The 27,892-nt window shown below is 39.6% G+C and overlaps 1 protein-coding gene across 9 annotated transcripts in view; it reads left to right on the top strand.

Annotated features, from left to right (window-relative positions):
- The window catches only part of ABLIM2 (actin binding LIM protein family member 2), a 303,505-nt gene that overhangs the window by 171,335 nt on the left and 104,278 nt on the right, over positions 1-27,892 (top strand). For all 9 annotated transcript variants that reach the window (XM_043970589.1, XM_043970596.1, XM_043970593.1 and 6 more), the window contains exons 7-8: positions 19,265-19,352; positions 26,757-26,815. In XM_043970589.1, the coding sequence (XP_043826524.1) occupies positions 19,265-19,352; positions 26,757-26,815 (147 nt within the window). The remainder of the gene's footprint in view (positions 1-19,264; positions 19,353-26,756; positions 26,816-27,892) is intronic.

Below are 27,892 nucleotides of genomic sequence, written 5' to 3'. Positions count from 1 at the left end.
GAAGCAAGAAGGGGAAAAAAAAACCCACTCTTTTCTATGCTGTGAAGGATAAAGCTTTTGCAGTGAAGATTGATGCTTTTGTTTGCCCCTGAGCTGCTGCTGCTGCTGCTGCTAGGATGCTCTGGGAGGTGCACAGCCCACTCTGGAAGCCTCTTTGCCTTCACCCTTCTCCTTTAGAGGCTGGAAGCCTGTGCATTGAGACGAGACTAATCCCTCCAGGCAGGGTGTAGCAACTTTGAGCCTACTGTGGGGCAGAATGGTATATTCTGCTGCTGAAATAGACCTAATGTGCTGCTGCTCTGCTGACAACAGACGTCTCCCCCCTCGTACCTGAGTTGCTGTAAATAAAGAGGTGGCTGCTTGAAAGAGACCGCCCGCCGGCACTTCCCCCTTTCTAGAGAGCAGGTGTTTGGGGGTAGAACAGCCAGGCTTTGGGTGGCGAGAGCTACAACGAAACGACACAAGGGTGAGAATTGATCTTCCCTTACAGACTGCTAGCAGCGCCAGGTTTTTCTCCCCTCCCTCCTCCCAGGACGGGGGAAGGGAATTGCTTTGGGGATAAGGGATCCAAGTCCAGCCTCAGAGTTAACCCAGCCAACTGGAGCATTACCCTTGAAGGTAGGAAGCATCCGAAAGCCTCCCCGGGTGACCTGGCTTGTCAAACATCACTGCATCATTGTGATTTTTTAAAGCAATCTTTTGGGGAAGGGCCTTTGAATTCTTGCCAGGGCTGGTGGTATGGGCTTATTTCTGCTTGGGTGGCTGGCAGCCGGGTTGCTTTCTTTGCATGTGGCTGACTTAAGAGTTTCCTCATTCCTGCTTTTCTTTGCCTTTGGGCTCTGGTGGGGGAAGGGGTACCTGTGGATTCTGCCCCTACCTTGAGGTATGGTCCTTGGACAATGGAACCCCAATGAGCACTGAACCAGTCATTTTTTCAAAATGACTTAACATAATCACCTGATGGTGCTTTTCAGTTCGTCAGAACTCTGGAGGTTGTTTTTTTTTTTTTTTTTTTCATATAAAGGAAGCAGCGATCTGTCAGCATGTGCTGGAAATGTTGGGTAGAGGAAAAGCCCTGGGTTTGGAACTGGAAGATGAGGGTTGATTCTCAATCCTGCTACATTCACTTACGACTTGGGCAAATCATTTCCCCTCAGCCTCAGTTTTCTTATTTATAAAATGAGAGAACTGGATTAAATAATCCTTAAACTTCCTTCCCACTATGGTCATTGAGTGTGATTAGGGATAGAAACATCAACACTGAGGTATATATAGGCAACATTCCAGGAAATGAAATACGAATTTAATCACCTCAGTTTTCATTCCCCCTACTAGTTACATGCTGTTATATCTTAAAATGCATTACCTGAATAGTTTGTCATGTCATAGGAATTCATCTTTTTCTAATGCCTTAAGATTGATCAATGTCCTTTTTTTCACCACAAGCAGTGGTTCTGAAAATAGTTTGACCCATCCCTCCCCACTTCCTGGCTTCTCTAGTGTCCTTCAAGTTAAAGTCTTCTTACTTCTACAAGCTTTCCCGGGCCCCCTTAATGTTAGCACCTTCTTTCCTTGATTATCTTCAATTTATTCTGTATACATTTTGTTTATTATCACCATGCTTGGCACATAATAGATGCTTAATAAATGCTTGTTGACTGACTGATTGGCCCACTCACACACATGCCCACAAATCCCCATTTTTATAAATGAGGCTCACAGGAATAAAATGACTTGCCCATGGTCATATAGCTAGTAAATAGTAGAATTAGGGATTTTAATTCATGACTCTAAGTCCATTGCCCTTTCTACTATACTCCACTGCCTCTCCAGATCATATTTTCATAGTGGCAATGGATTTACAAAGTTTATTCCCCAACAAATCTGTGAAGGTGACAGCAACATCACCAACCTAGATGTAAGTCTCTGGCTTTGTCAGGCATTGCTGAAATGGATCTGCATCTTGAACTAATATAAAAGATGATGGAATCATTGCTAGCAAAGATCCTTCTGAAATGACTGAACAATTCTAGGGGAAAAAAACAAAAATAAAATAACACTGTGATATACAGTAGGCTACGGAGATCTGCTTTAGATTTATTTGAGCAGCCAGGAAGAGTTTTATACTCCAAACTGGCCAGGTTACATTGCATGTGTAGCCACATAAGCCAGGAAAAGAGTTCAAGTGTTACACAACAGAACCAACACACTGTGGAGCGATTCATGGCCAGTAGGGAAGGAAGAACCTTGCAAAACAACAGCACAGTAAGGCAAATGAATGGACTAGCTTTGAAGGTTTCTTCCAGCTGTGATATTTTATATTCTAATATTCCTTCTAGAACTGACATTCTACATTACAAGTTTTACAATCTCTTTCATCTGCAAGAATGACATGTCCTACATTCTAAGGTCCCTTCTAGCAACTGACATTATATATTCTAGGTTCTAAGTTCTCTTTCATGTCTGACATTCCATGTTCTATATTCTAAGATCCTTCCTAGCTCTTATGTTCTGTTTCTCAGGTTATCATCATCAGTATTCTGTGTTCTGCAATATGCCTTCCCACCCGGGAATTCTGTGGTTCCATGAACTCATCTGCCCTTCAGCAGAATCTCTTAAGAGATCATGGATCCCTTGAGTGCTGTTCTGTGATTACTTTGATTTGTTTCTAGATGCAAGGAAAATTTATGGACCACTGAAATTCAGCTAATTATATATATATATATATATATATATGTATATATATATATGTGTGTGTGTGTGTGTGTGTGCGTGTGTGTGTGTGTATGTACACACACACATACATATATACATAAGAAAACATTCCTGTAATCTATCTACCCCCTGCCTCCTTTGCTCTTTAGATAACAGAACCTCTTATATTTGTATTTGGTTTTCACACCTTAGCCAAAGTGTTTGTAAAGTCCTGGCAACAGAACCAAAGAAGAAGAAACCGATTTGGGCCATGCCCTCTCTGGCCATTATTTTTAAGGTCACTCAACCTCCTTCCACTAGAATATGGTCTGTGTCCACATCCACCTTCTCAGCAAGGTTAGAGTATTGTCATGACAGGGAAGGCAAACCAGGACATAATTCTGCTAAGAAATTCAGTAAGAAAACAGGATATTTCACCTTTTAAAATAAAGTAACAGCTCGTTCTTATATAGCCCAGTGTTCATGCACAGTAAATGCTTAAAAATGCTATATCCTATAGCACCTGAGGGTTTGCAAGACACTTTCCTCAAAGCGACATTAGGAGGTGGTTAGTGGATGTCTTATTATCACCATTTACAGATGAGGAAATTGAGAACGAGAGGTCAAGCAACTTGCCCAGTGACACATAGTTCAAATGGGGCGGGGGCAGTGTTCAGACTCAGGGCTGTGATCACAAGATCGATGCCAATTCTGCCTTCATAGTTGGGTCATCTTTGGCCTTGGGCGGGATGATGAAGTGAGTGAAGATATCTGACTCCTGATCAGTTCCTCTATTATTTATCCTTTCTCATAATTTTTCAAGTAAGATTCAGTTCAACCATTGGAATGTTTTGAAGCAAGTACTAGAGGTTTTAAGGGGCTAGGGAACAGACCTGTGAGTTCATTGACCTAGGGGACACCCAGGTTAGGAAACTCCTACCAATAAAGCAGGTTAAGCTGGCACCTTCTCTGTGAGAGCACAGAAGTGAAGGGAGCAGCCCCCGTAACACAGCCATTGGTAGCATAGTGGGTATTTGAGATGAACTTTCTGTCTTCTATACCATGAGGCTTCTCGCTTTTCCAGAACATAAATCTCTGAGAAGTGAAGAAACTTGATCAGGAGTCCATACTTAGTAAGGGTCAAAGGTGGGATTTGAACCTAGATCTTTCCTGACTTCAAATCCATGCCACACAATATTGCCCCCAGTATTTTATACTGGGAGGTAGGAGACATCAGTTCTGAACATGACTCAGTCACACACTAGAAAATTATGTGACCTTGGATAAATCACTTCATTCTCTTTAGGCATCTGTTTCCTAAAATAAGGGTCTTAGATAGATTCCCTTTAAAATCTCTTATAAGATTGATATGCTATTTGTATGCATGGAAGGAGAGCCTAGCATATGAATTTATCCCTATCCCTTGTTTGTTTGGGATCCTTCTGAAATGACTGATTCATGCTAGAGACAAATGAAAATAAAACAATGCCCTGCTTTCCAATGGGCTATCAAGCCACTTCCAAGCTGGCTCAGTTGCCAGCAGAAGGAACCTTAGAGATTATTTACTCATGTTAATTTTATAGATGAGTAAACTGAGGGCTATAAAGCAGAAGTTACTGACCCAATTATATCAACATGAAAAAATATTTAGCAGTGTTAAGTTTTTGGTAGAAAGTTCAATAAAAACATAGCATAATCAGTTTTAATTATAGACCAGAGCCTAGTGTAGATGATAAGTGGTATATACAGAACTATAGGAGGTCAGAGGAACTGGTACAATGAAGGAGAGCTTCATGGGACTTCAAAGTCCCTCGCTTTCTTTAAGATGCAGCTCAAGCACCATCTGCCACATGAATCCTTTCCTGGTCCCCCCAGCTGCCAGCTCTTTCCTTCCCAAACTCCCTTATATTTAATCACTTGGTATACTTTTGTGTTTATCTCCCCGACATTTGTCTCGAATATATTTATACATACATTTGGTGGCTTCCCCATCAGAATGTAAACTGCTTGGGAGAAGGGACTGTTGCCCCATGCGTATTTGTCCACTCAGCACTTTGCCCAGTGTCTTGGCACATACTAGGTGCTTCAAAAATGCTTGTTTCTTGAAGACTGCAGGATTTAAGTTGGATCTTAAGAGATAGAAAGGATGTTAGATCGGCAGAGCAGAGAGCAGTGGGTATCCTAGGATGGTCAAAGAGTATGGACAGAAGCATGAAGGGAGAGAGCAGAAGGTAAAGTCCAGGTAAAGTGGAATGAGGTATAGTGAGTGGGAAGGTCAATTCAATTCAATAAACTTAAGAAACTTTTACTATATGTAAAGTGATCTGCACAGTCCTAGGTACTGGAGACACAAAGAAAGAGTCACAAGAAGCTGAAAATCTAATAAGGAGGGATTTAGTAGATATTTAATTCAGTTCAACAGGTACCACCTGGATCCTAGGCACAGTCCTAGGCACTTGGGAAACAAAGAAATGGGAAGGAATGAAACAAATTCACATTAAGCACCTGCTATGTTCCAGGCACTGTATCAAACACTTAAAAAAATAAAATAGCCCCTGTGTTCAATGACACAATTCAATTTCACCATCATTTATTAAGCCAAATCCACAAACGTATTCAAGTTAGACTATGATTAATCAATAGGAGAAATAAAACTGAGAGATTAGGGACCCATAAGGGAAAAGATCACATCTAGCTATTAGGCCAAGCAAGTATCATGGGAGAATTAGCATGAGCTGGACATTGAAGGAATGAGAAAATTGTAGCTGGTGGAGACATAGAGTTTTTGATTTTTTTTTTTTAACACAACTGAGATTTCATCAGTGAATGGAATGCTGAGGGAGGACAATTCCTCTGACAATGCAGATCAGTATCTTTTGTACAGCTTACTTATAGAGCTGCTCAGCTCAAGGGCAAATGACTTGACTAGGGTTACATAGTATGAAATATGTCACAGGTGGGACTGGAATCCAGATTGTCCCAACTCCAAGGCAAGCTCTCTATTCACTCTCCCAGGATGTTTCTCAACAGGTAGATCTGCAGAGTTACTTGCCAGAAAGTGGGCTACCTCCCAATAGAGAGCCACAGTTGCAGGGAAAAGTAGCCTTAATCTCTAGACTTTCCAAACTGGTAAATCTTCACATTCAGCCATTCTGCTAAACTCTAAGTCGTCATTGAAAGCCCAACCCACACCTTACCTATTCTGTAATGCTTTTCTTGATTCCCCTGATTTATAAGGGTCTCCCCCCCTCAGACAACAGATAATACTTTCTTTGTACCCCCTTTAATCCCATTTCATGTTATAGTATATGTTGTTGCTGTCTCTGGGTGTCATTTCCACAGTTAGACTTGTAAATTTCATGAGAACAGGGAGCGTGCCTTGGCAACCAAGTAAGCTTTTTTTTTTCTTTTTTACTGAAATGTCTACTATGTAACAAATACCATATCAGTACTTTGGCTCTTCCTTAACACTTAGCACAGTAGTTGTAGGCAGTAGCCAAATAATACATGTTAAATGAATGAATATTATCAGTCATCACTGTAGACACCTTTAAAAGAAGCAGGTTACAATGGATAGAGCAATGGGCTCAGAGCCAGGAAGACCTGAATTCAAATATGGCTAGATACTTACTAGCTGCGTAACCTGGGCAAGTCACTTAACCTCTTTGCCTCAGTTTCTCCAACTGAAAAATGGGGACAATAAGAGCACCTACCTCCCAAGGTTGTTGAGAAGATCAAATGTGATATTTGTAAGATGCTTAGCATAATGCCTGGTACATAGTAGCCTTTGATAAATGATTGGGTTTTTTTCTTCCCTCTTTCCTTCCTTCCTACCTTCCTCTCCAAAGACCTATGGTGTAATAAAAAGATTTTCAAGCACCAAATTAGAAAACCTGGGTTGAAGTCCTGGCTTTAAAATTATTGGCTATTTTGACTATAAGCAACCACTTTAGCCTCTCCGTGCCTCAGTTTCCTCATTCTGTAAAATGGACATAATACTTAAATTTCCTACTCTCCAGAGCTGTCATAAGGAAACCCTTCATGCCTTGAAATACTGTAGAAATGGTAGCCTACTAACAATGTTAGCTCAGGGCAGGTGGTGGTGCAGTGGATAAAGCACTGGGCCTGGATTCAGGAGGACCTGAGTTCAAATCCAACCTCAAACACTTGACACTTACTAGCTGTGTGACCCTGGGCAAGTAACTTAATCCTCATTGCCCCACCAAAAAACAAACAAACAAACAAAAACAACGTTAAGTGATTATCATCATCAGTCACTCACTAAGAGACTATCATTTACTAGTAGGTGAAATGCTTGATTATAAGACTGTACTCTAACTGTAACCCAACCTCCCAACTTCTGTATTGTATATTAGGGGTAGAATAGAAATGCTTGTACCTTCCCAGAAGACCAAATCTGTTCTTCTCTTTTCTCCTTGCTCCATATTATTAAGGATGACAGCTGTTTGTCAGGAACCACAAAATAGATCTTTTAGGAAGCAAGCACTAAGGGATCTCCTGTGGCTCCTCAGAGACATTGTGTGCGCTCTCCTATGCCTCCCCATCTCCCCAGTTTTTCTGTTCTGGGCTAACTGCAACAGGATGAAGATACATAAAGCCCCGGGTCCGGACTTTGAAAAAGTCCTCCTTTCTGTGAGCTACAGAATAAAAGGGCATCTTCCTGGGTCATTTCTCTACTGGTACACAGATAATGACACCAACAATTGTCCTCATTTCAAAGAGCTTTGGAAGTTCACAAACTGCTTTTCTCACAACAATTCCCTGAGATTGGTAATTCAGGGGTTTTGTCTTAGGTCTGGACCTGTGATTTCATCTCCTCAGAGAACTCCAATCCTTCCACTGATGTAAACCAAAGGTTAACCTGCAATTTACAGTCTTAGAGAGTTGCCTTGGGGCACTGAGAAGGAAGTAAATAAGCATTTGTATAGTGCCTACTGTGTGCCAGGTACTGCAAAGTGTTCTACAGATATCTCATTTGATCCTCAGAACCCCCCTGGGAGTTAGTGTTATTGTTAGCCCTCATTTTACAGTTGAGGAAACAGAGACAGACAGCTGTTAAGGGATTTGCCCAGGGTCACACAGCTAATAAGTATCTGAGGCTGGATTTGAACTCAGATCTTATTGACTCCAGGTTCAGCATTTTATCTAGTGAGCCACCGAACTGAGGCTGTGACTTTTCCTGGAGTCACCTAGCTAGCTATTTATGTGTCAGAAATAGAAATTGAACCCAAGTCTTCTAGCCTCTACGTCTGGCCCTTCAACCATTTTTCCATTCCACTGCAGACAAATATCATTATCCCAATTTTAAAAGATTAAAAAATTGAGGCTCATTGCTAATAAGTGTCAGAGTTAAGATTTTTACCCAGGGCTCCGGAGTCTGATTCCAGTAGTCTTTCTACTACATCATTTTGCATTTGCTTTGAAGTGAATGTTGCATTGTGAATCAATTCAGTATTAACAATAGCAGCTGAAGTTTACATTATGTAGTCTCTTATATAAGCATCTATTTAATTCTTCTCCAGGCCCACATCTGCTCAGTTAGCCTACTATCACTAGAAAAAGACACTCAGGCTTATGGTTTGAGTAAGAAGAACTGTCAGTCACCAGGCTTGTGCTTCTGCCTTCCACAGTACTTCCCTGGCCCGGCTCCACGTAGACCTCCCTTCAACTTTGGATCCCTTTCTCCCAAATCCATTTTACTTCCTGCTTAGCCATCTGGATTGGATGCCTCTCTAGATTCTTGGCTCTGACCTCAGCAAAGCTTCTGTTTACTCCCTTAGATCTGGGTTTGGAGCTTGCACTTCACCCCCAGCCATGCTACCCAGGCCAAGGCCTATTAATCCATTGAGACTCAGAAGTCTTTGCTAGGCCCTTTCCCTTCTCTGTACCTCAGTAGCCTCAGCTAGTACTAATGAAGCAGTTTATCCAGATCAATAAATCGATCAATATTCACCAGATACCTACTGTGTGCTCTACATCATGTTACATGCTAGAAGCAAAGATAAAATCAGAAATAAACCCTATTTTCCAGGTGCATGTATTCTACCAGGAGAGGGAGCATGTATGTAAATAGGACTTTATAAAACAAATACAAAGTAATATTTTGGGGGGGGGGGAGCAATGAGGGTTAAGTGACTTGCCTAAGGTCACACAGCTAGTAAGTGTCAAGTGTCTGAGGCCAGATTTGAACTCAGGTCCTCTTGAATCCAGGGACGGTGCTTTATCCACTGCGCCGCTGACTGCCCCCAAAGTAATATATTTTATAAGAAGGACCTGATAGCTGAGGGAATTAGAAAAGATTTCCTGTGGAAGGTGTATGTGAGCTGATCGTTGAAGGATATCATGATGTGAGTGTTGCTTTCCTCGGCCAAAAGATGAGGGAACTGAAAGGTTAGATTACACAAGATAAATCCTTGGTATGGTGGTACCTAAGTCTTTTGTAGTAAAAAATGACTTTGTTCCTCTACTGAAAGCTTTTGCTCTACAGGAGTTAAGGGAGATGAGGGGTTTGGAAGGCTTTAACAGAAGTCTAAGAAGAGTGTGGTGTTGGCATGGCCATCTTTCCACCAAATTTCAGGGCAAGGGGCAACTAGGTGGTGCAGTGGATAAAGCACCGGCCCTGGATTCAGGAGTACCTGAGTTCAAATCCAGCCTCAGACACTTGACACTTACTAGCTGTGTGACCCTGGGCAAGTCACTTAACCCCAATTGCCTCACCAAAACAAAAAAAAATTCAGGGCAAGGACTCAGCTGGAAATGACCTGCCTTTCAACTAAAAACATTGTAGAACCTCAGAGTTGGGATTTAGAGTAGAAGAAGGGATGGGGTGAGGAGTATAGGATCATACATAGAGCTTTCCCTTTGGCTGTCACACATTTGAAATTGGGTTTCCTTCTTCACATGTAGGAATCAGTCAAGATCTTCTCCACTGGTTATGGAGAAAGAGCCAGTCACTAAAGGACAAACTAACCCATTGAAATGTAGGAGGAGGGGCAGCTAGATGGCACAGTGGATAGAGCAGTGGCCCTAGAGTCAGGAGGACCTAAGTTCAAATCTGGCCTCAAAAAAAAAAAAAGAAAGAAATGTAGGGGTAGAGGGTATCATTAAAGGAGAAAGTCAAGGAGATGCCCAGTATCTGTCTGAAATGTCTCTGTGTGCTAGTCAGGAATGTTGTTGTGTCATGGGCCATTCATGAAGTACCACGGCTGTTTAGAACAATCCGTGGACTAAGGAAAAGCAAAATGTCAATTTTTGGTAGGTTCAGTGGGTTGAGGAAAGGGACTTAAAGTAACGGAACAATGGAAATCCTTGTCACCAGGCTCAGAAGAAACATTTTGTTCCAAATCCCACCCCCTGCTTCATCCCACCTTTTCAAATTTTTTTATCTGTTCTATAATATTTTAGGTTTCCTTTTGCTTCTAATCATGCAGAGAGCTGTACATAAGCAGTCTATGGCAATTCATAGGATTGCTGACATTTAAAGCTAGAAGGAATCTTTGAGATCATCTGTCCCAATTCCCTCAGTTTACAGGTGAGAAAACCGCAGCTCAGAAAGGAAGTTACTTGTCTAAGATCACACAATAAGTTAGTGACAGATCCAGGATGTTCTTGTATTTGTATTTTTCAACCTGAAAATAATTTTAAATCCCCTGTATGCAGGCAGGTAGGATTGACCTTGAAATTGAGGTTTGAAATGGCAGCATTACATGTTTGTTTCACATGTTTCAAGTCCACACAAAATTTATTAAGGGTATGGTTACTAAACTGCATCAAATCAATTTTACTTGAAATTCTAGCTTATAATATTTGGGAATATATGGATATTTATCGATATTTTCTGACCCTTATTGTCCTACCTGTGTACAGTGTTCTGATAGTATAAATAATATAATAAAAATAACTAATCTTATACTTGAATGTGCCTATCCATATATTTCCATAACTGCTCCATAGATGGTTCATCCATCCAACACACTACACATTTTATTGTCTTCTAGGTCCAAATGCATCACTTGAACTGCCCCCTGACCTCTTTCCTCCTCATTCCATGACCAGTCCATTTTTGTGTTTATACATAGCCTTGATTCTGTCTTTTTGACAGTGTCTTTGGCTTGTGAAATCCTTAGCTGGTAATATTCCTTCTTACATCTTTCCATTGATTCATAAAAACAGAATCACTAGATCAAACAAAGCCTCTTCACATGACAAGTAGATGTGTACATTTTTGTCTACAGTTAGTCAACATGAACCATTAATGTTGGACCTTGCCCAGGTAAAGTTAGAGGACAGCCTATTGTAGGAGCTTCGGTACATCAGATACACACTAAAAAATTACTTGAATTGTTGAAGGACATATGGTTTGAGGGAAATTAGTTTTCCTCTTTAAACTGCCAGATTATTTTGCATGTTGTTGAAATCATTTAAATGTATCCATTTTAGCTCTCTGTCATTAATTAATCAAGAGGGGGAAATGCATGCATCATACAAGTAAGATAAATTGGCTATACAAAGCACTTCTTCCTGAGTTGGTTAAGGAGGGGTTCACAAAAAGGATCATATCCAAGTTGGACCTTGAAAGAAAACAAAAAGAACTTCAAAAGAGAGGGATGCTGTGGCAGTAGTCCATTACAGGACTCCTCAAAATAAGATATAAAAGGATAGCTGCTCTGGCCCAGGGCATGTATAATACCTAGCAGGTAAAATAATTTATTAACTTATATGAGAAAAGAGGATTTTTGTGTTGGAAAACCCATCCCACTATTGCTAACTAATGAATATGAAATGACTATCTGATGGTATTTTTAGAAGATGGATACAAAGTACTGCTTCTTGATAGCTTATTATAAAACTTGGTAGTGGCTATCACAGCATTTAAATAACACTTGTATCTTGACAACATAGAGAGGCAGGGAGATATGGTGGATAGAATGTCGGATTTCAAAGCTAAGAAGATCTGGGTTCAAATCCTACCTCTGGTATTTACCAGCTGTAGTACCATCTTGCCATCTTTGGCAAGTTACTTAATTTTTATGTGCCATAAGCTATGCTCTAAGTAAGACTTATCTAATAGAGTTATCAAATAATAAATTGAGAGAGGGAGGTCCCACCCTGGGACTTCACCACAGTGACAGAAGCACAGATCATTTGAGCACTCATGTAACCTTGGTAACAAGGATGAGGATATCTCCTTCACTGTTGTGTCATGAGAAAGAGATATCCTTTAACATTATAGTGTACATAGGAGAAGCATCATGGTATAGTGAAATGACCACTGGACTTGGTCTGACCTTGAGAATTGTGGGGATTGTAAGTGTGGGAAACTCTTGGCATGGAAATCCCTCTACCTATGAAGGTAGTAACTTTACTTATTGGTAACTTACTATCCAAGAGAGTTGCTTTGAGCACTAAAAAAGGTTAAAGAACTTAGCCATGTTCATATAACTGGTCTGGGGCAGAGGAAAAATGTGAAGCCAAGGCTTCCTGACTTCTATGTAAACCCTCTGTCCACCATAACAAAGGTGTCAGACATGTGACTTGCAGGCCACCTGTGACTCACAAAACTCCCAAGTGTAGCCCAAACCAGGTTAAAATGTAATAGAAATATTTAACAAAATAAATAAAAATGCACTAAATATAGATAGCACATTTAAAAAGTAAGTCAACATGTAGACCATAGAGACTCTTGTGAACAGATTACTAGCCTTTGTTTTTTAAAATTAAATTTAATTTAATTTGTAATATATAATTAAAGTATATACATATATAAAACATAGATATAATATACACATACACACGTATATGATATCTATAATGTATGTTTTCTACATTATTACATTTAGATATACCTAGATAGATTCTAGTACATATAGCTTAGTATTTTAAATCCTTCCTCTTCCTTTTTTAAAAATTTTATACAGGTAAATAACTGTTTTATAAATAACATTAAAATATCAATTTATATAAATAATATATATGACAAATTTGTTTAAATATAATTACTATATAAATAGGGCCTAAATAACTCATATATGTACAACATATATATTTATTTGTGTGTACATAGATACATATATACATCCTGTGTTCTTCCCAGCACACCTCTCCCCCTCCTTTTTTTTCCAGGTTAAACATTTTTATTTATATTTTTCTGTTCCAATCTCTATTTCTCCTTCCCCCCTCCCTTCCCCCTTTCCTGAGGTGACAAACAATCCAATATGGGTTACATATATATATGATCATGCAAAACATTACCATATTTGTCACTTAATGAAAGAAAGTGAAAAATAGCATGCTTCAGTCTGTGTTCCATCAATATCAGTTCTTTCTTTGGAGGTGGATAGTATGCTTCATCAGTATTCTTTTGGGATTGTTTTAGATTAATGTATTGTTGAGATTAGCTGTCATTCACAGTTCTTCATCGAACAATATTGTTGTCTTTGTGTACAGTGTTCTCTTGGTTCTGCTCACTTCCCAATACATCATTTCATACATGTCTTTCCAAGTTTTTTTGAAGTCATCCTGTTTGTCATTTCTTATAGCACAATAATATTCCATCACCATCACATACCACAGTTTGTGTAGCCATTCCCCAATTGATGGGCATTCCTTTGATTTCCAATTCTTAGCCACCACAAAAAAAAAGCTGCTATAAATATTTTTGTACAGATAAGTCTTTTTTTTTCTTTTTGGGGAATGTCTTTGGGATATAAACCAAGTACTGGTATTTCTGGATCAAAGGGTATGCACAATTCTATAGTCCTTTGAGCATAGTTCCAAATTGCTCTCCAAAATGGTTGAATCTTTTCACAACTCCACCAACAGCCTTTTTTTCTATTTGTTTGCTACCAGTACACTACAGTAGGCTACATCTCTTGCATGTATACGTGTATATGTATATGTGTGTAAATATGTATGTATGTATGTTTATGTGTGTGTGTGTGTGTGTGTGTGTGTGTATCATAGGGAATCTAGGTGAAACAGTGGATAGAGGGTGGGGCCAGGAGTCAGGAAGACTCATTTTCAGGAGTTCAAACCTGGCCTCTTCTACTTACTAGCTGTATGACCCTGAGCAAGTCACTTAACCCTGTTTGCCTCAGTTTCCTCATCTGTAAAATGAGCTGGAGAAGGAAATGGCAAATCCCTCCAGTATCTTTTCCAAGAAGACCCCAAGTGGTGTCATGAAAAGTCAGATATGACTGGAAATGTCTAAATAACAACCACAAATATTTAGCATGTGTATTACTATATTTACATATAAATATATGCTTACACATATACGTTTTGTGCATTTACAAAGAGATTATAGGTCACAGTATGAGATTTGGGGAAAATAAATGCAACCTTTATTTGGACCATACCTATACTACTTGTAGAACTTCACATAAGTCCCTGATTTTCTCTGAACCTTAATCTCCTCAACTGTAAAATAGGTCTAATATAATTTCACTCCTTAACAAAGAATTTCTACAAAGAAAATTCTTGGTAAACCTTAAAGTTATATAGAACTGTATGACATTATTTTTTCATTTTATAAGGTTTTTTTTTTCTTTAGACTGAAAAAAGTCAACTTATTAAAGGTAAAACGCAATATAAGTTAAACATTGAGAACTGTTTTGTAATTTAGACGCTGCAGGCTCCCTTTCCCATCTTCTCCCTAATCCTCACCATCTCTTTTCCTAGAGAAATGTCCAGCCCTCCCCCTTTTCACACCCATATCCCTTCCCACTCCTAATCTTCAAACCAAAGAGAAAAAATTAAGAAAGAAAAAAATTCACAGGGAACATTGTCTTAAGTCCCAGAAAGAGAAATGGCAGCCAGCTGGCTACCACACCCATGTGGTATTTACAGGAAAGGAATCAGCAGAGATTGTAAACATTTGGGAAAGTGGAGCTCTTTTCTCTTGGGGAAGGGGTCTCTGTGGCTGAGCATGGAGATGGGTAGCCCCCTAGGGGAACCTTGGGAAGGCAGTGAGTTTAGTACGGAAATGTCCTAGCTCTAGTAGGGGTAGAGGAGTGAGGGGAGATTGCTTCTGGGAAACCCCTAGAGTGGAGGAGAGGCTAGTAATGGGAGGATCTGAGTCCCTTGTTCCCCTCCTGGGGGTCTGCACAGTTCAATAGATAGAGGAAGTAGTCCTCTAATGGGGAGAGGTAGGGAGAGGAGGCTGGCCATTGGAGGTGCCAAGACACAAATACCATACCTGGGTAGGAAAAACCAAATGTTGCAGAACACTCTCAGCCAAGCCCCCTTGTTCCCACTCTGCAGCATTTGTTAGGTTAAACAGGTGCATGAGGAGGAGGTGGGTACTCAAATGAACTATAGGGGTTCAGTCATGTCATTCCCCTGGATTCTGTGGTAGAGAAGAAAATTGTTTTTATAAGTGGAGGTGTCCTGCTTCCCCGGGACTCATGAAGCAGCTGTCCCCAGGGGGGCCCAGCCAAGGGCCAGAGCAGACTGCAGAGAGGGCTAGGGGTAGTCAATAGGGGAGAAGGGGACTGAGGGATATCCCCTTCCTCTGACATCGCCAGACCTGCTGCCCCTCAGTATGGTCATTTGGCATCCTTGGGCTGCCTGAGCTGAGTTTTGAGGTGCTTCCTGCCAATCTGGATACCATTTGTGGCCTGAATAGCAGCCTGCATGCTGGCTGGATTGTCAAAACATTTACTCTGATTAGTGGCCTGGTCAACAAAGACCTTGGCGGGCATGACACGGCCAAAGGGAACAAGCATCTGAAGGATCTCAGAGTCATTGAACCCCTGGTGCAGGTGACAGATGAAGATGTTGCAGCCATCAGGGGCTTCTCGCTGCTGCTGCTGCTGCTGCTTCTGGGTAGAGGGGTTTGGGGGTGGAAGGAGCTGCTGAGTGAACAGGGCTGGAGCCTGCTATGGAGTGCTGCATTCCTGCATGGGCCTGCTGGAGGGAATTCACAGGGGTGGGGGGTGGGGGTAACCACCAGGCCTAGGCTGAATAGAGTTGGACAACATTGTGATAAAGAGTGTCAGGTGGGCACAGAGTTGTAGCTGTTGACACGCAGGGAAGCAGAGATGGTAGAGATAAGCATGGCAGCGATGGCAGGAGGGGGACTGGTTCCTGAAGAGAGGGGGTAATAGGAGTGGCGATCAACCCATTGGCGTTGATGGCAGCCATGCACTGCATCTGCACCATGACTGTCCTAGTGGTCATGGGGTTGAGGTAAGCACTGTGAGCTTATAGCAGGGCCACCTGCTGCTGCATCAGGGCTTGGGGGTAGGTGCTATAGGCTCCAAACTGAAGGGAAATGGGGCACAATGTTATAGTAATTAGTCATTACTGTTTTATCTGGAGATAAAAAAGACCACCATGATAGAATGTTTAAAATAGATTAGTATTCCATTAGTTATTTCTTGATGAGTTCTACTCTTATTATTGTTATTATTACTATTATCCTCTTTTTATAAAGGGAGCTCAGGGCAACTAGCCCTTAGTGGTTCAGTAGATAGAGGGTTAGACTTGGAGTCAGGAAGACCTGAGTTCAAATTTAGCCTCAGAAATTTATTATCTCTGTGTCTCTGGATGAGCAACTTGGCCTCTTCGTCTTCCTTAGTTTCCTCATCTGTGTAATGGGAAAATATTAACACCTACCTTCCAGGGTAGTCATAAAGATAAAATGAGATAATATTTGTAAAGCACCTTGTACTCATACTTAAAGCCCCCTTAAACCATTATAAATTCTAGCTGTAAATATTAGCTATGTTATATTTGTCTTATCTATATCATTATCATGTTATGATCTCTATTTAACAACAGCTTAATGGCTCAGAATAAACCATATTACCTTAAGTGTCTTACCTCATTTTCACTAGTTTTCAAATAGGAACAGTTTAATTCACTAAGCCAAAAGCAAAATCAAGGCCATATTCACATTCATAGGAGGAATTTCCTGATCTTATTTAACACTATAGAATAGTCAACGAGCAAAACTAATATTAAACAGTCCCCAGCTGAAAGGGTTTTCTCCTTCTGAGTGTCAGAACACTTTTATCATCTCTCCCGTGCATTGACCAAAACTTACCTTGTAGGATACTTATTTGTGTACATGCCTTGTTCTATGTTACTAAAATTTAAGCTCATTTAGGACAGGGCAGGGGCTATACTGATGCTGTCTTTTAAAATATGTGCATCTTCCCTTACACTTAGAACAGGGCTCTGTATTTATCAGATAACTCATTCAGCCAATCAGTATTTATTAAATGTCTACCATGTGCCAGACACTGGGCTAAGCTTAGGGATACAAATACAGAGAATGAGAACATCCCTATTAACAATGACCTTCCATCCAAAATGTGGAAGAAATAAGTCTATATAAAAACAAATGCAATCTAAATAGACACTTAACAAATATAAATGCACAAGAAATAGTTAAATACGTGACAAGAATTAGCAATTGGGGAGATCACAAAAAGTTTTATGGGTAAGATGATGCCTGAGCTACATCATAAAGGACAAAAGCACTCTTTCTGGCAGAAGAAAGGAAGGAGAGAGTCCAGGGATGGAGGCAGGATATAGAGTGTTATACATGAGTGTGAAATTGATTAATGGTTATTGATTAATTAGTCACAGCAATAACCGTCATAACCAATTTCAAAAGACTTAGCTTTAGAACTGTTTTTGTACGGGCCTTGGTAGTATGGTACTTGATGGGCAAGGAGATTATATATGTAACTTTGAGCAGTATAATACTTGGTAGATTATCAGGTTACTTTGAGAAAACCTGCTACTTGAAGGAGATAAAGAAGATAAAAGAAAGATGATTCAACCTGATTACAGGATGTTTTTCCTAGCACTGGGTTTTGGTAGTACAGGGGAGTGTGAGGTTGGGGACTTTCCAAGGATGTTGGCTAACTCTGTGTCCCTGTCACCATGGGATCCGGAAGATACCTTTTACAAGTCAGCATAATTATGGCCCAATCGCAATCTTAGTTTAGTTGGCACTAGTTGACATCATGTAATAAGCATACTGTATAAAAGGATGTTCTGCTTGTACGGGTGAGTCTTTGGTCACCGAGGGGCCATTGAACTCTATTATTGGTAATTGCTAGCCTTACCTAAAAAATAGATCATGTTTGGACTTTTGTGTCTCCATTTCCCTTAATCACAGATTTATTGTGACATGAGGAGCAAAGAGACTGTTTTTTGACCACATAAGTGACATGGTCAGAGTTATGCTTTTGGATGATAGATTGGAGAGGTGAGAGAATTGAGAATTGAGTCAATAAGACCAATTAGGAGGCTATTACAGTAGTCTGGGAGAGAGGCAATAAGGCCCTGGACTAGGGCTGGATTCTTTGAGTAAAAAAGAGATAGAAGAGATTTGAAACACTTTTGTAACAGTCATAATCATTTGGCAATTTGTAATTTAGCAAACAGGTGTTCTGTAATCTCAATGAGATAATTGTTAAAAGTAAGAACAAGTTTAGGGTTACAAGGCACTTTAACATAAATTTTCTCTCATTTCTTTTTCACAGCAAAAGTGTGAAGTAGTGGTAATATTATTAGTTGCATTTTACAAATGAGAAACCACAAGTCAAGTTACTTTTTTCTACTATCACAAATAGCAGGGCTAGGATTTGAACCCATATTTGAATGAAAATCTTGTGTTCTTTCCACTATAAAAAATGTCTCACATGTTAATTGTTCAATGTGATTTTTACACATACTTCCACATTCCTCCACCAGTTCCTTTTTTTCTTTTATATCTAGAAGACAACTTTGAGATTATATAGTCATTTTTGCAAAGGAGCAAATTAGGGCCCAGAAAGACCAGACTACTAGCAGCTAGTGCTCAGGGATACCTTAGAAACCAGCTAGTCCAACACTTTACAGATAAGGAAATTGAGGCCCGCAGACAGGTTGTGATTTTTCTCTAGGCCATGTCTCCAGTTGATAGCACTAGATCCCGGAGTCTCCTGACATGAAATGCCACAGTACTTTTTCTAATATGGTAGTGAACTTAGTGTTAGAAAAGGACCTTAGGAATCAACTAGACCAATTTTACAGATTAAGAATCTGAGGCCCAAAGCTTTCGCAATATCCCATACAGAGAGTAAATAACTGCTGGGGTAGAGGCAGAGGTCCTGTGACTTCCAGTAACCAGTTTTTCCTTCACAACATGTTGCATCTGGAGCCTACCCTCTGGACCACTGAAATGTGACTAGAGGGGGCAACTAAGTAGTGCAGTGGATAAAGTACCAGCCCTGGATTCAGGAGGATTTGAGTTCAAATCCAGACTCCGACACTTGACACTTATTAGCTTGACGCTTACTAGCTTGGGCAAGTCAATTAACCCTCATTGCCCCCCCCCCAAAAAAAAAGGAAAAAAAGAAGAAATGTGAATAGAGCTACATACTAAGGATAGAGCCATATATACCTAAGTGATCACAAGCAATTTCTTTTGATTCCTTGCCAGAAGCATGCTATTGCCACATACATAATGTTTCCAATGCTATGCATATTTTTAACTTAGGTAGAAAGCCTGTAATTTCTTTCTTTCTTTCCTTTTTTGCTTTTTTAACAGGCAGGAGAAAAACACTATCATCCTTCCTGTGCATTATGTGTCAGATGCAGCCAAATGTTTGCGGAAGGCGAGGAAATGTATCTTCAAGGTAAAAAAAAAAAAATAATAATAATAATATTTGGGAGATGGAGGAAACATAAGATATCTAGAATCAATCACCAGATGGGGAAATACAAAATCTTAAACTTAAATGTTTCAATTTAAAGATCTGGTTAATTAAACTTCCCTAGAATCATGGAATTTGGAACTGTAAGAGGTTCTAGAGATAATCCGGTCCACTTTATTTTATATGAATGAATAAATGAATGAGTGAAGGAACAAATGAATAAAGACATGTTATGAAGCACTTACTATGCACTAGGCAATGTGAAGTTCTGAGGATACAGACACAAAAGGGAAAAGGCCTTGCCCTCCAGGAGCTTACATTCCAATTGGAGGGGACAGCATATACAGTGGCCTAATGGCCAGGGAAGAGTGAAGTGACATGTCTGGTGAGTAGAGCCATAGGGCAATAAATAAAATTAATATTCCTGTTTCACAAATAGAAGTAGTCTTGATATGGTGACAGGTAGTTTTGATAATAGTTCCCAGAATAAGAGGTGTACTGGGAGAGAGAACCCTGATGAAACATCTAGAGACAATGCAGGATAATGTTACAGTTAGGTAACTAGAGCCAACTAGATATAGGCATTTCTCACCAGTTATCACAGGGGTCCCCAGGGCTGGAGAGGTAGAAATGCAATAAAGCATGACAGAAAGATGCTACATGAAGAAACTGAGGCTCAGAGAAAATGACTTGCGCAAAGTCCTATAGGTAGTAAATACCCTTTGAGACCACCCAAACCTAGTATGTTTCTACCATGCTCCATGCCAATGAGTACAATGTCAATGAAATGTGGGAGTGACAATTAGAGGCAGTTAGAGGAAGAGGGAGTGTTTCTGAGGAGAGTTTGCTGAGAGAAACGGGGAAGGAAGGTAGACAGTTAGAGGAGCTGTTGGTGTTTTGACCTTCAGACAAGAACAGAGGAGACTGCAAGCTAATTCTCCTTGGAGCTACAGATTTTGGGTGGTGGCAAGTTTGTGTTTTTGAGGCAAAGCTAGCACTTTGGAGCTGGCTGGGCTGGAGTCAGGTTTGGGGTGCCTGGGGCCTTTTTACCCCCAGGGATTTATACATTGTTCCTAGCTCTATTAACCTCACTTGTGTTTTAAATTTGTTCCCATTAATAAAACCTGTTTTGTGTTTTTGAAAGAGGCTATTAATTTCTTTTCTTACCCCAATATTAAGACGATCTGCCCAATTAACTCTTCCAATACTAAATTTGGGCCTTACAGAAATAAGAAACTGATCAAAGTTTCAGGTGACAACATATCCAAAATAAAGGATAGACTCATAGGACTTTTCAAAGGAACCTCAGGAACTCTCTTATCCAAATCCCTGACTGATGGATGAACTCTCAGATAGACAACCATTCAAATAACTGGGTCATCCAGCTACTTGTGGGACACTTTTAGCAATGGGAAACCCATTGGCTCCCAAGATAGCCCATATTGTTTTTAGACAGATCTAATTATTAAGCAGTTCTTCCCCCCCATACTTTCTATATATAATTTCTAATTCTCCAGTCTATGTACATCATGCTAGTCATAGACTGCAAAATTTCATAACAAAGTCAATCCATTTCCTTCTGTTGCATCAGTTTTATAGAAGAGAGTCTTAGATAGGGGATCCTCTGATTTGGGAATTCAGGATTTCTATTTACAAATAAGGACTCTTGCCTGTTTCCCCAAGCCTGGGGCACACCTTCTTTGTTGAAAGTGAAAGAAAAAGATTTTAATGATGAATACAGAAAAATCCAAACAGCATCTAGAGCTTCAGGAATTAAAATGAATAGCTCCTTTTTCTTTAGCTTTTTCAGATTTGCAAGGAACTTTCCTCCCAATACCTCCCTCATTTTAGAAATGAAGAAACTAAGCTCCCCAAAGGTGGACTGATCTGTCCATGGCCCCACAGCTAATAAATTTTAAAGCCAGAATTCAAACCAATATGTTCAGTCCCCAAATTCCTCTCTTACTTTAGATAAAGTGGACATTTGTCTGACGCATTCTGAGTTTGGAACCAAGGTTTCTTTATTGATAGGGTTCTCTAGCACCTCTCCTTGTCGAATACATAAATTGTAACACAGTAAAGTCAGAAGGAAAGTAAGTCTTATTCAATATAAAGCTACTTATCTCTATTTATCAACAATTTCTAGATCTTTTTAGAAAACATGCCCACTCAATAGCCACTAAATTAATGTGCATTTGGGCAATTCTGCCAAGGCTAATATATCATGTTTTGCTCTAAATGTCTAAAATTGCCTCTATTTCTATACACTTGACCAATCTTTGCTGAGTTTGGCCTATTTTGTTCCACTTTTTATCTTTTCACACTGTAGTCAAAAGGCATCAGCTTAGGAGTCAGTAGGTTTAGGTCCTACTTTCATTCTATCACTGACTTACCATGTGACCTTGGGCAAAGCATGCCACATGTTGGAGCCTTTGTTTTTTCAACTGTACAATTAAAGGCATTGAACTCGATTTCTAAGGTCTTTCCCAGTTTTTCCTTTCTATATTTTAAGATCTTTCCTACCTCAAACATTCTATGATTGACTATTATTTTTATTTACTTAACACTTTGGTCAAATGAACAGATTGCTTTGGGAATTTTGCTGTTGTTAAGGTGATTCCAGGTCATTTAGTTAGAACCAGTTGGAAGGATGAGACATCAAATCTGGTTTCAAATATTGCCTCCAAATACATTAATCATACTTTATACCCTCATTGATAATATTTTCCCTTTGAAGTCTCTGATGGGGTCTAAAATACAATTGATTTATGATCGCAATTGTCCTTTGTAAAAAAACACAACCCTATTTTTCTGGTACCAGTTACAGTCAAATAGAGACTAGCAATCTAAACTGCCTCAAATATTTTCCATTTCTCCTTTTGTCAGACAGAAACCAGGCTCATATTCATTGTTATAAATATTTTGTGAAAGGAACCATTTTGACAGATCCCAGTGATCCCCTAAAACAAGGCCCTTTTCCTAAGGGCATGAAATTGTCCAGATAGTCCAGATCTCTTCCATTTCTCTCTTCCACCCCCCCCCAACTTCCGCTCAACACTCATTCTTGACTCTTTCCAGTGCTCTTTTAAAGACAGTAACTTACTCATGGGAAACAATAGCCTACAGGATGGAAATTCTAAGATACAAGCTGTTTAATTGAATGAATCAAGGCTGATGTGACATTGAACATGAGCAGAGTTAGGTCAAAAGGGGCAAAAACATTTAATGTAGTATAGACGATTGAGCTATGAGTCAAGGGAACTTATTTCTAATCCCAGCCCTGTCACCAATTGTATAACCTTGGATAAGCCACATTACTATCTCTGACTTCATTTTCCTTCATTTTTGAAAGGAGAAAATTGGACTAGACATTCTCTGAGGTCCCCTCAGCTCTAATAGTCTATATTCTATCGTCAAGACATGATCTAACATTATATCTTGTGTAGTAAGTAACATCCTGTCGTTCTTTCTAGCCCTAACATTCTTTGCTTCTGAAGTTTGTCTGCAGGACAGACCCTATACACAAACAGTTCCAGGCTACAATGCAGTAATTGTCATTTCATTGGCATTTAAGGCCCTTACCCATATCTGTCTCCCTCATTGACCTGCCACTTTGATGGATCTGTGGTCTTTTCTATGTGGTTCCAATGTCAGAACCCATGTACACCTTCTCATCCTGAGCAAGGGCTACCTTCATCCTCCTGTGAATATTCCCCAGAAGGTCTCCTAAACATGCTGGAGGAATTTCCGTAGTTCTCTCAACCTACTAGCACCATATATTAGTAAAAGGATGAATTGGTAGGATTACTTAGTTTCTTAGAGCAGAGCAATGAGAAACATAGAACAGAAATGTCTAAATGGGTAATGTGAAAAGAGAACGAGGTAAGAAATGGGTCAGATGTTGAACATTATGAGGAAAAGGCAGGCTTAGGCAGGTTCCTGGCAAGGATAAGGGGCAAGGGAGCCGGGTAGTCAGAGAGTAAAATAAGCATACTTGGTCCTCTTGGAATGGAGAGAAAGAGACAGACACTGACAGCCAAATGTTGCCCACTTTTCAGTTTTTCTCGTCTGTTCCTATTTGTTTGATGATGCAGGTGTAACTTCTATGAGTGAACTCTAGGACATAGGAGGGGAAGCAGGTAGTTTAAAAATGCAATGTAGGGCAGCTAAGTGGCACAGTAGATAGAGCACCAGCCCTGGATTCAGGAGGACCTGAGTTCAAATCTGGACTCAGACACTTAACACTTACTAGCTATGTGACCCTGGGCAAGTCACTTAACCCCAATTGCCTCACAAAAACAAAACAAAAAAATGCAATGTTACCTCTCAGGAGGACCATTCACCCTGGGTATTGGGAGATCTGGGTTCCAGTTCAGACCATGTCATCTTAGATAAATCACATAATGTCCCTCAGCCTTGATTTCCTGATATATAAAATGAAAGATTTAGACAAGTTCAGTTGTTTTTCTGACTCTTCATGACCCCATTTAGGGTTTTCTTGGTAGAGATAATGGAGTGGTTTGCCATTTCCTTCTCCAGCTCATTTTACAGATGAGGAAACTGAGGCAAACAGGGTTAAGTGACTTCCCCAGGGTGACACAATAAGTGTCTACAGCCAGATTTGAACTCTCAAAAATGAGTCTTCCTGATTCCAGGACTAGCACTCTATCCACTGTGCCATCTAATTGGCCCTATTCTTTGTTCTTTATTCTAAAGTAATCTATCAGATTGATCTATTTGATCTATTCTAATCAAACATTGTAAGATTCTATAACCTTAGGTAACTCCCTTACCATTTCTATGCCTCAATCTAAAAAAAAGTAATAACAGATCCATTATAATATATATTCATTACTTTCCTAACACAGTTATGTTCAGCATAAGATTAGAAGTCTATGTGATGGGGTAAAAAAAAATTAAATGATAACTTTATTATATATTTAAAAGGAATAGCAAGTTTTACCTAATAGATTTTCAGTTTCATATGCAACCATCTTTTTTTATTATACTATGTTTGGAAATGTTTGTTTTATTTCTTAAGTTCCAAATGAAATAAAATTAAAAAAAATACACTCAACTGGGTGACGATCTGTCTCTGGCCATTAGGAGCTATGTGATTCCGGGCATATTACACTTCATTTCTCTGAATTTCAATGTCTTCATCCTCGCAATCAGTGTAATAGCACATGACCTCCCTTCTAGGTTTGTACTGTGGATTTGATAAGATAGTACATGTAAAAGTTAGAAAACAAATGGCCTTCTTTACAAATAAAAAGTCTTGCTCTAATATTTTCATGGATCAGAACAAGAAAGAGGCTTCCATAATGAACCTATGCCTTTGGGGGCTTCTTGGAGGATTCACAATTTTATCAGTGTGTGGAGGTGGTTCAGCAGAGAGCCATCCCATTGCTAAAGACTTAGTAAGTGGTTGGGAAGTTGCCGTGGTAAGGTTGCTTAGCTACTGAATTACGTACTTGGCCTTCTTAGAAGGCAGCTCCTATGTTTCTACATCCTTGTCTTTTCTCTGTGGGGTAGAACAACAGCGTTTATCAGTTTACTAATAAATAAAGCCAAAATAAAGAAAGATTTCACACCGGGGAGTATTTTTCCCATTTCTGCTGTGGCACATATTGATTGTATTATTTACTAGAAATTCAAAACCTTTCTAGGACACAAAAAAATAGGCTGGCTTGCTTTGCACTGCAGATAAACGTTTTGTACCTTGGGGACAAATAATAATTGACCCTTCTTGGCCTATTATGAAAAACACCTTCTAGTGACAAATGCTTTAAGAATGTCACTCTGAGTATCCTCAAGAGCTGTTAGTTCCATGGAGCAGGAGTGGGGGAGGGGGGGAGGAGTCTGGAGAGCAGCAGTCAAGAAAGCTAGGATCTTGTTGTAACTGAAGGGATATATCCTCAACATGTCACTTCCCCTCTTGGGTTTGACTTTCCTGGTTTATAAAGAAATTTTCAGGTTCTAAGATTCTATATTCTAGGGTGTGTTTTTTTCAAAATATCCCATGTTCTTTATATTCCAAGGACTCTTCTAGATCAGAACAATCTATGTCCCAAGGTTTCTCCCAACTCAAATATTCTGTGCCCTATATTCAAAATGGAACCTGTTCTGTGTACCTTGTAGGGCTGTTGAGAGGCTAGATGGTGCCACTGGATATAGGGTGACAGGACCTGGATTCCAATCCTCCCTCTGATACTTATTGCCTGTATGATTTGGGGCAAACCACTTCCCTTCTCTGAGGACTCAGTTTTCTCATTGTTTAAAATGAAGAAATTACTTAATGGCCTCAAGGGTCCTTAACAGTCCTTCCGGCTCTAAATCTATGAGTTTATGATTAATTGAGAGAAAGTATATAGACTATTTTGCAGCTGGAGAGTAGTCTATACATCTGACCTAGGAATATTAGGTAAACTCTGGTTGTTTGGGTCCCAACACTTCTTAACTGTGGTTTATGGCATTGAAGAGATTCAAGCTGAGAACCTGTTAGCTTTACAAATTAGCATATAATTGGGGTTGAGAGAAGCAATGGCTTAATTTTGCCAATAAATTATTTAAGGAGAAAAAGAATGTCACACTCAGTCTCTTTCTTATGGTCCTAATCCATCAACCTGAAAATCTCATTAAAAACCAGAGCAGCTTAATGCATTGCAAGGCTGCCCAGAGGGCTGACAATCTTGCAACCTAACTTTAGTGAAATATACACTGGATCTTGTGGCTTAAATATTTTTAGGTAAGAAAGCCATTCAGATTTACTTGCCCAGGTCCCTACTTATGTTTGACCTTCAGAGATCCTACAGGGTTCTTATGAACCCCAAATTCTTTAAGATAGTCATAGAATTTCAAGCTGGACGAGATCATCCAAATCAACCTCTCCACCAAAATTTTTTTACAGATGAGAAAACTGAGGATTGTAGACGGAAAGTTCTATCATGGAAATTGAACAATCTCTGTGGCAAGGCAAGGATTAGAATCCAGAACTCCAAACTCCTGTTTTATAGCCCTTTCTACCTTATCACACACCTAATCACACAGCTAACAAATGTCAGAAGTGAAATTAGAACCCAAGTCTCATGTTGTTTAGTTGTTTCAGTTGTATCTGACTCTTCATGACCTCATTTATGGTTTTCTTGTCAAAGATACTGGAGTGGTTGGCTATTTCCTTCTCCAACTCGTTTTGCAGGTGAGGAAACTGAGGCAAACTGAGTTAATTGACTTACCCCAGATCACACAGATAGTAAGTGTCTAAGACCAGATTTGAACTCAGGTCTTCCTGACTCCAGGTCCAGCACTCTTTTCACTGTGCCAAGTAGCTGCTCCATGTATCATGACCTGAAAATAAATAATTAACTCTAAGGAATTTATTTGCAGGTACATCCATCTGGCATCCAGCCTGTAGACAAGCTGCCAAAGCTGAAGAGAAAAACAAGGTATTTGAATCTTAATTTCATCCCCAATTATTTCCTTCTAATTATTATTTTAATTACTGCTTTCTTGCCCTCTCCATATTCTAATATTCTTAATATATTGATAGAGTCCCCATACTATGTGCATCTTGTGTGTACGGGATGCCAAAGATGTAGAAAACTGTGGTCCCCAACTTCCAACTGGGAGACATGTCCATGAAGCTATCCAGCAAGGAGCCAAGGTCATGCAGACACATGACAAAGCACCCCATTATTTTGTCCAAATTGTTTGGTCTAGACAGCGAGTGCTTGAGATGTCCATAAATTAAGCTAGAAATGAGCAGATTTTGAAGAGGCAAAGAGGAGAGAGATCCAAACAGATCAATGCACTAGATCAAGAAACTAGGTAGATAACTTCGATTTTTTTAATGATAGAAACAAAGGCAAATAACTAAAGAAAGAATTGTAGATCTAGAACAGCATCAGAAACTGTATGAGCCTTAGGCTGGTAACAAAGGATGAAAACAATAAAAAGTACTTAGTGACCTTCAATGAGTTTAAGTTACCTAAAGGGTAAACTATATCACAAGGTACTGTAAGGACTGGCAGATGCAACTTCTCAGCTTCTGGTAATCATCTTTGATAAACTGTGGGTTCATCTAAATCACTAATAATCAGAGAAATGCAAATTAAGGCAGCTCCAAAGTTGCTTACCCATCGGATTGGCAAAGAATAAAAAAAAAAAAAGATGAATGATGTTGGAAAAGCTTAGGTAATGCAGGGCCATTAGAACACTGTTTGCAGAGTTGTGAATTGGCTGAGCCACTCTGGAATGCATCTTGGAACTTTGCCCCAAAAGCCACTAACCTGTATATACCCTTTTACCAGAGATACCACTAGTAGGCCCCATACCCCACCGAGATCAGAGAAAGAAAAAAGGGACCCATATATACAAAAATATTTCTATCAGATCTTTTTGTAATATAAAAGAATTGGAAATTAAGGATGGGGTACCCTTCAATTGGTGAATGTCTCAAAAAATAGGGCACATGATGTCACAGTGCTTTAATGATAAATGATAAAAAATGTTAAAAAAAAAAT

Source organism: Dromiciops gliroides, chromosome 6 (genome assembly GCF_019393635.1).
Source record: "Dromiciops gliroides isolate mDroGli1 chromosome 6, mDroGli1.pri, whole genome shotgun sequence".
Lineage (NCBI taxonomy): Eukaryota > Metazoa > Chordata > Mammalia > Microbiotheria > Microbiotheriidae > Dromiciops > Dromiciops gliroides.
The sequence above is the reverse complement of the archived record's forward strand: the minus strand, read 5'-3'. Positions and strand labels throughout refer to the sequence as shown.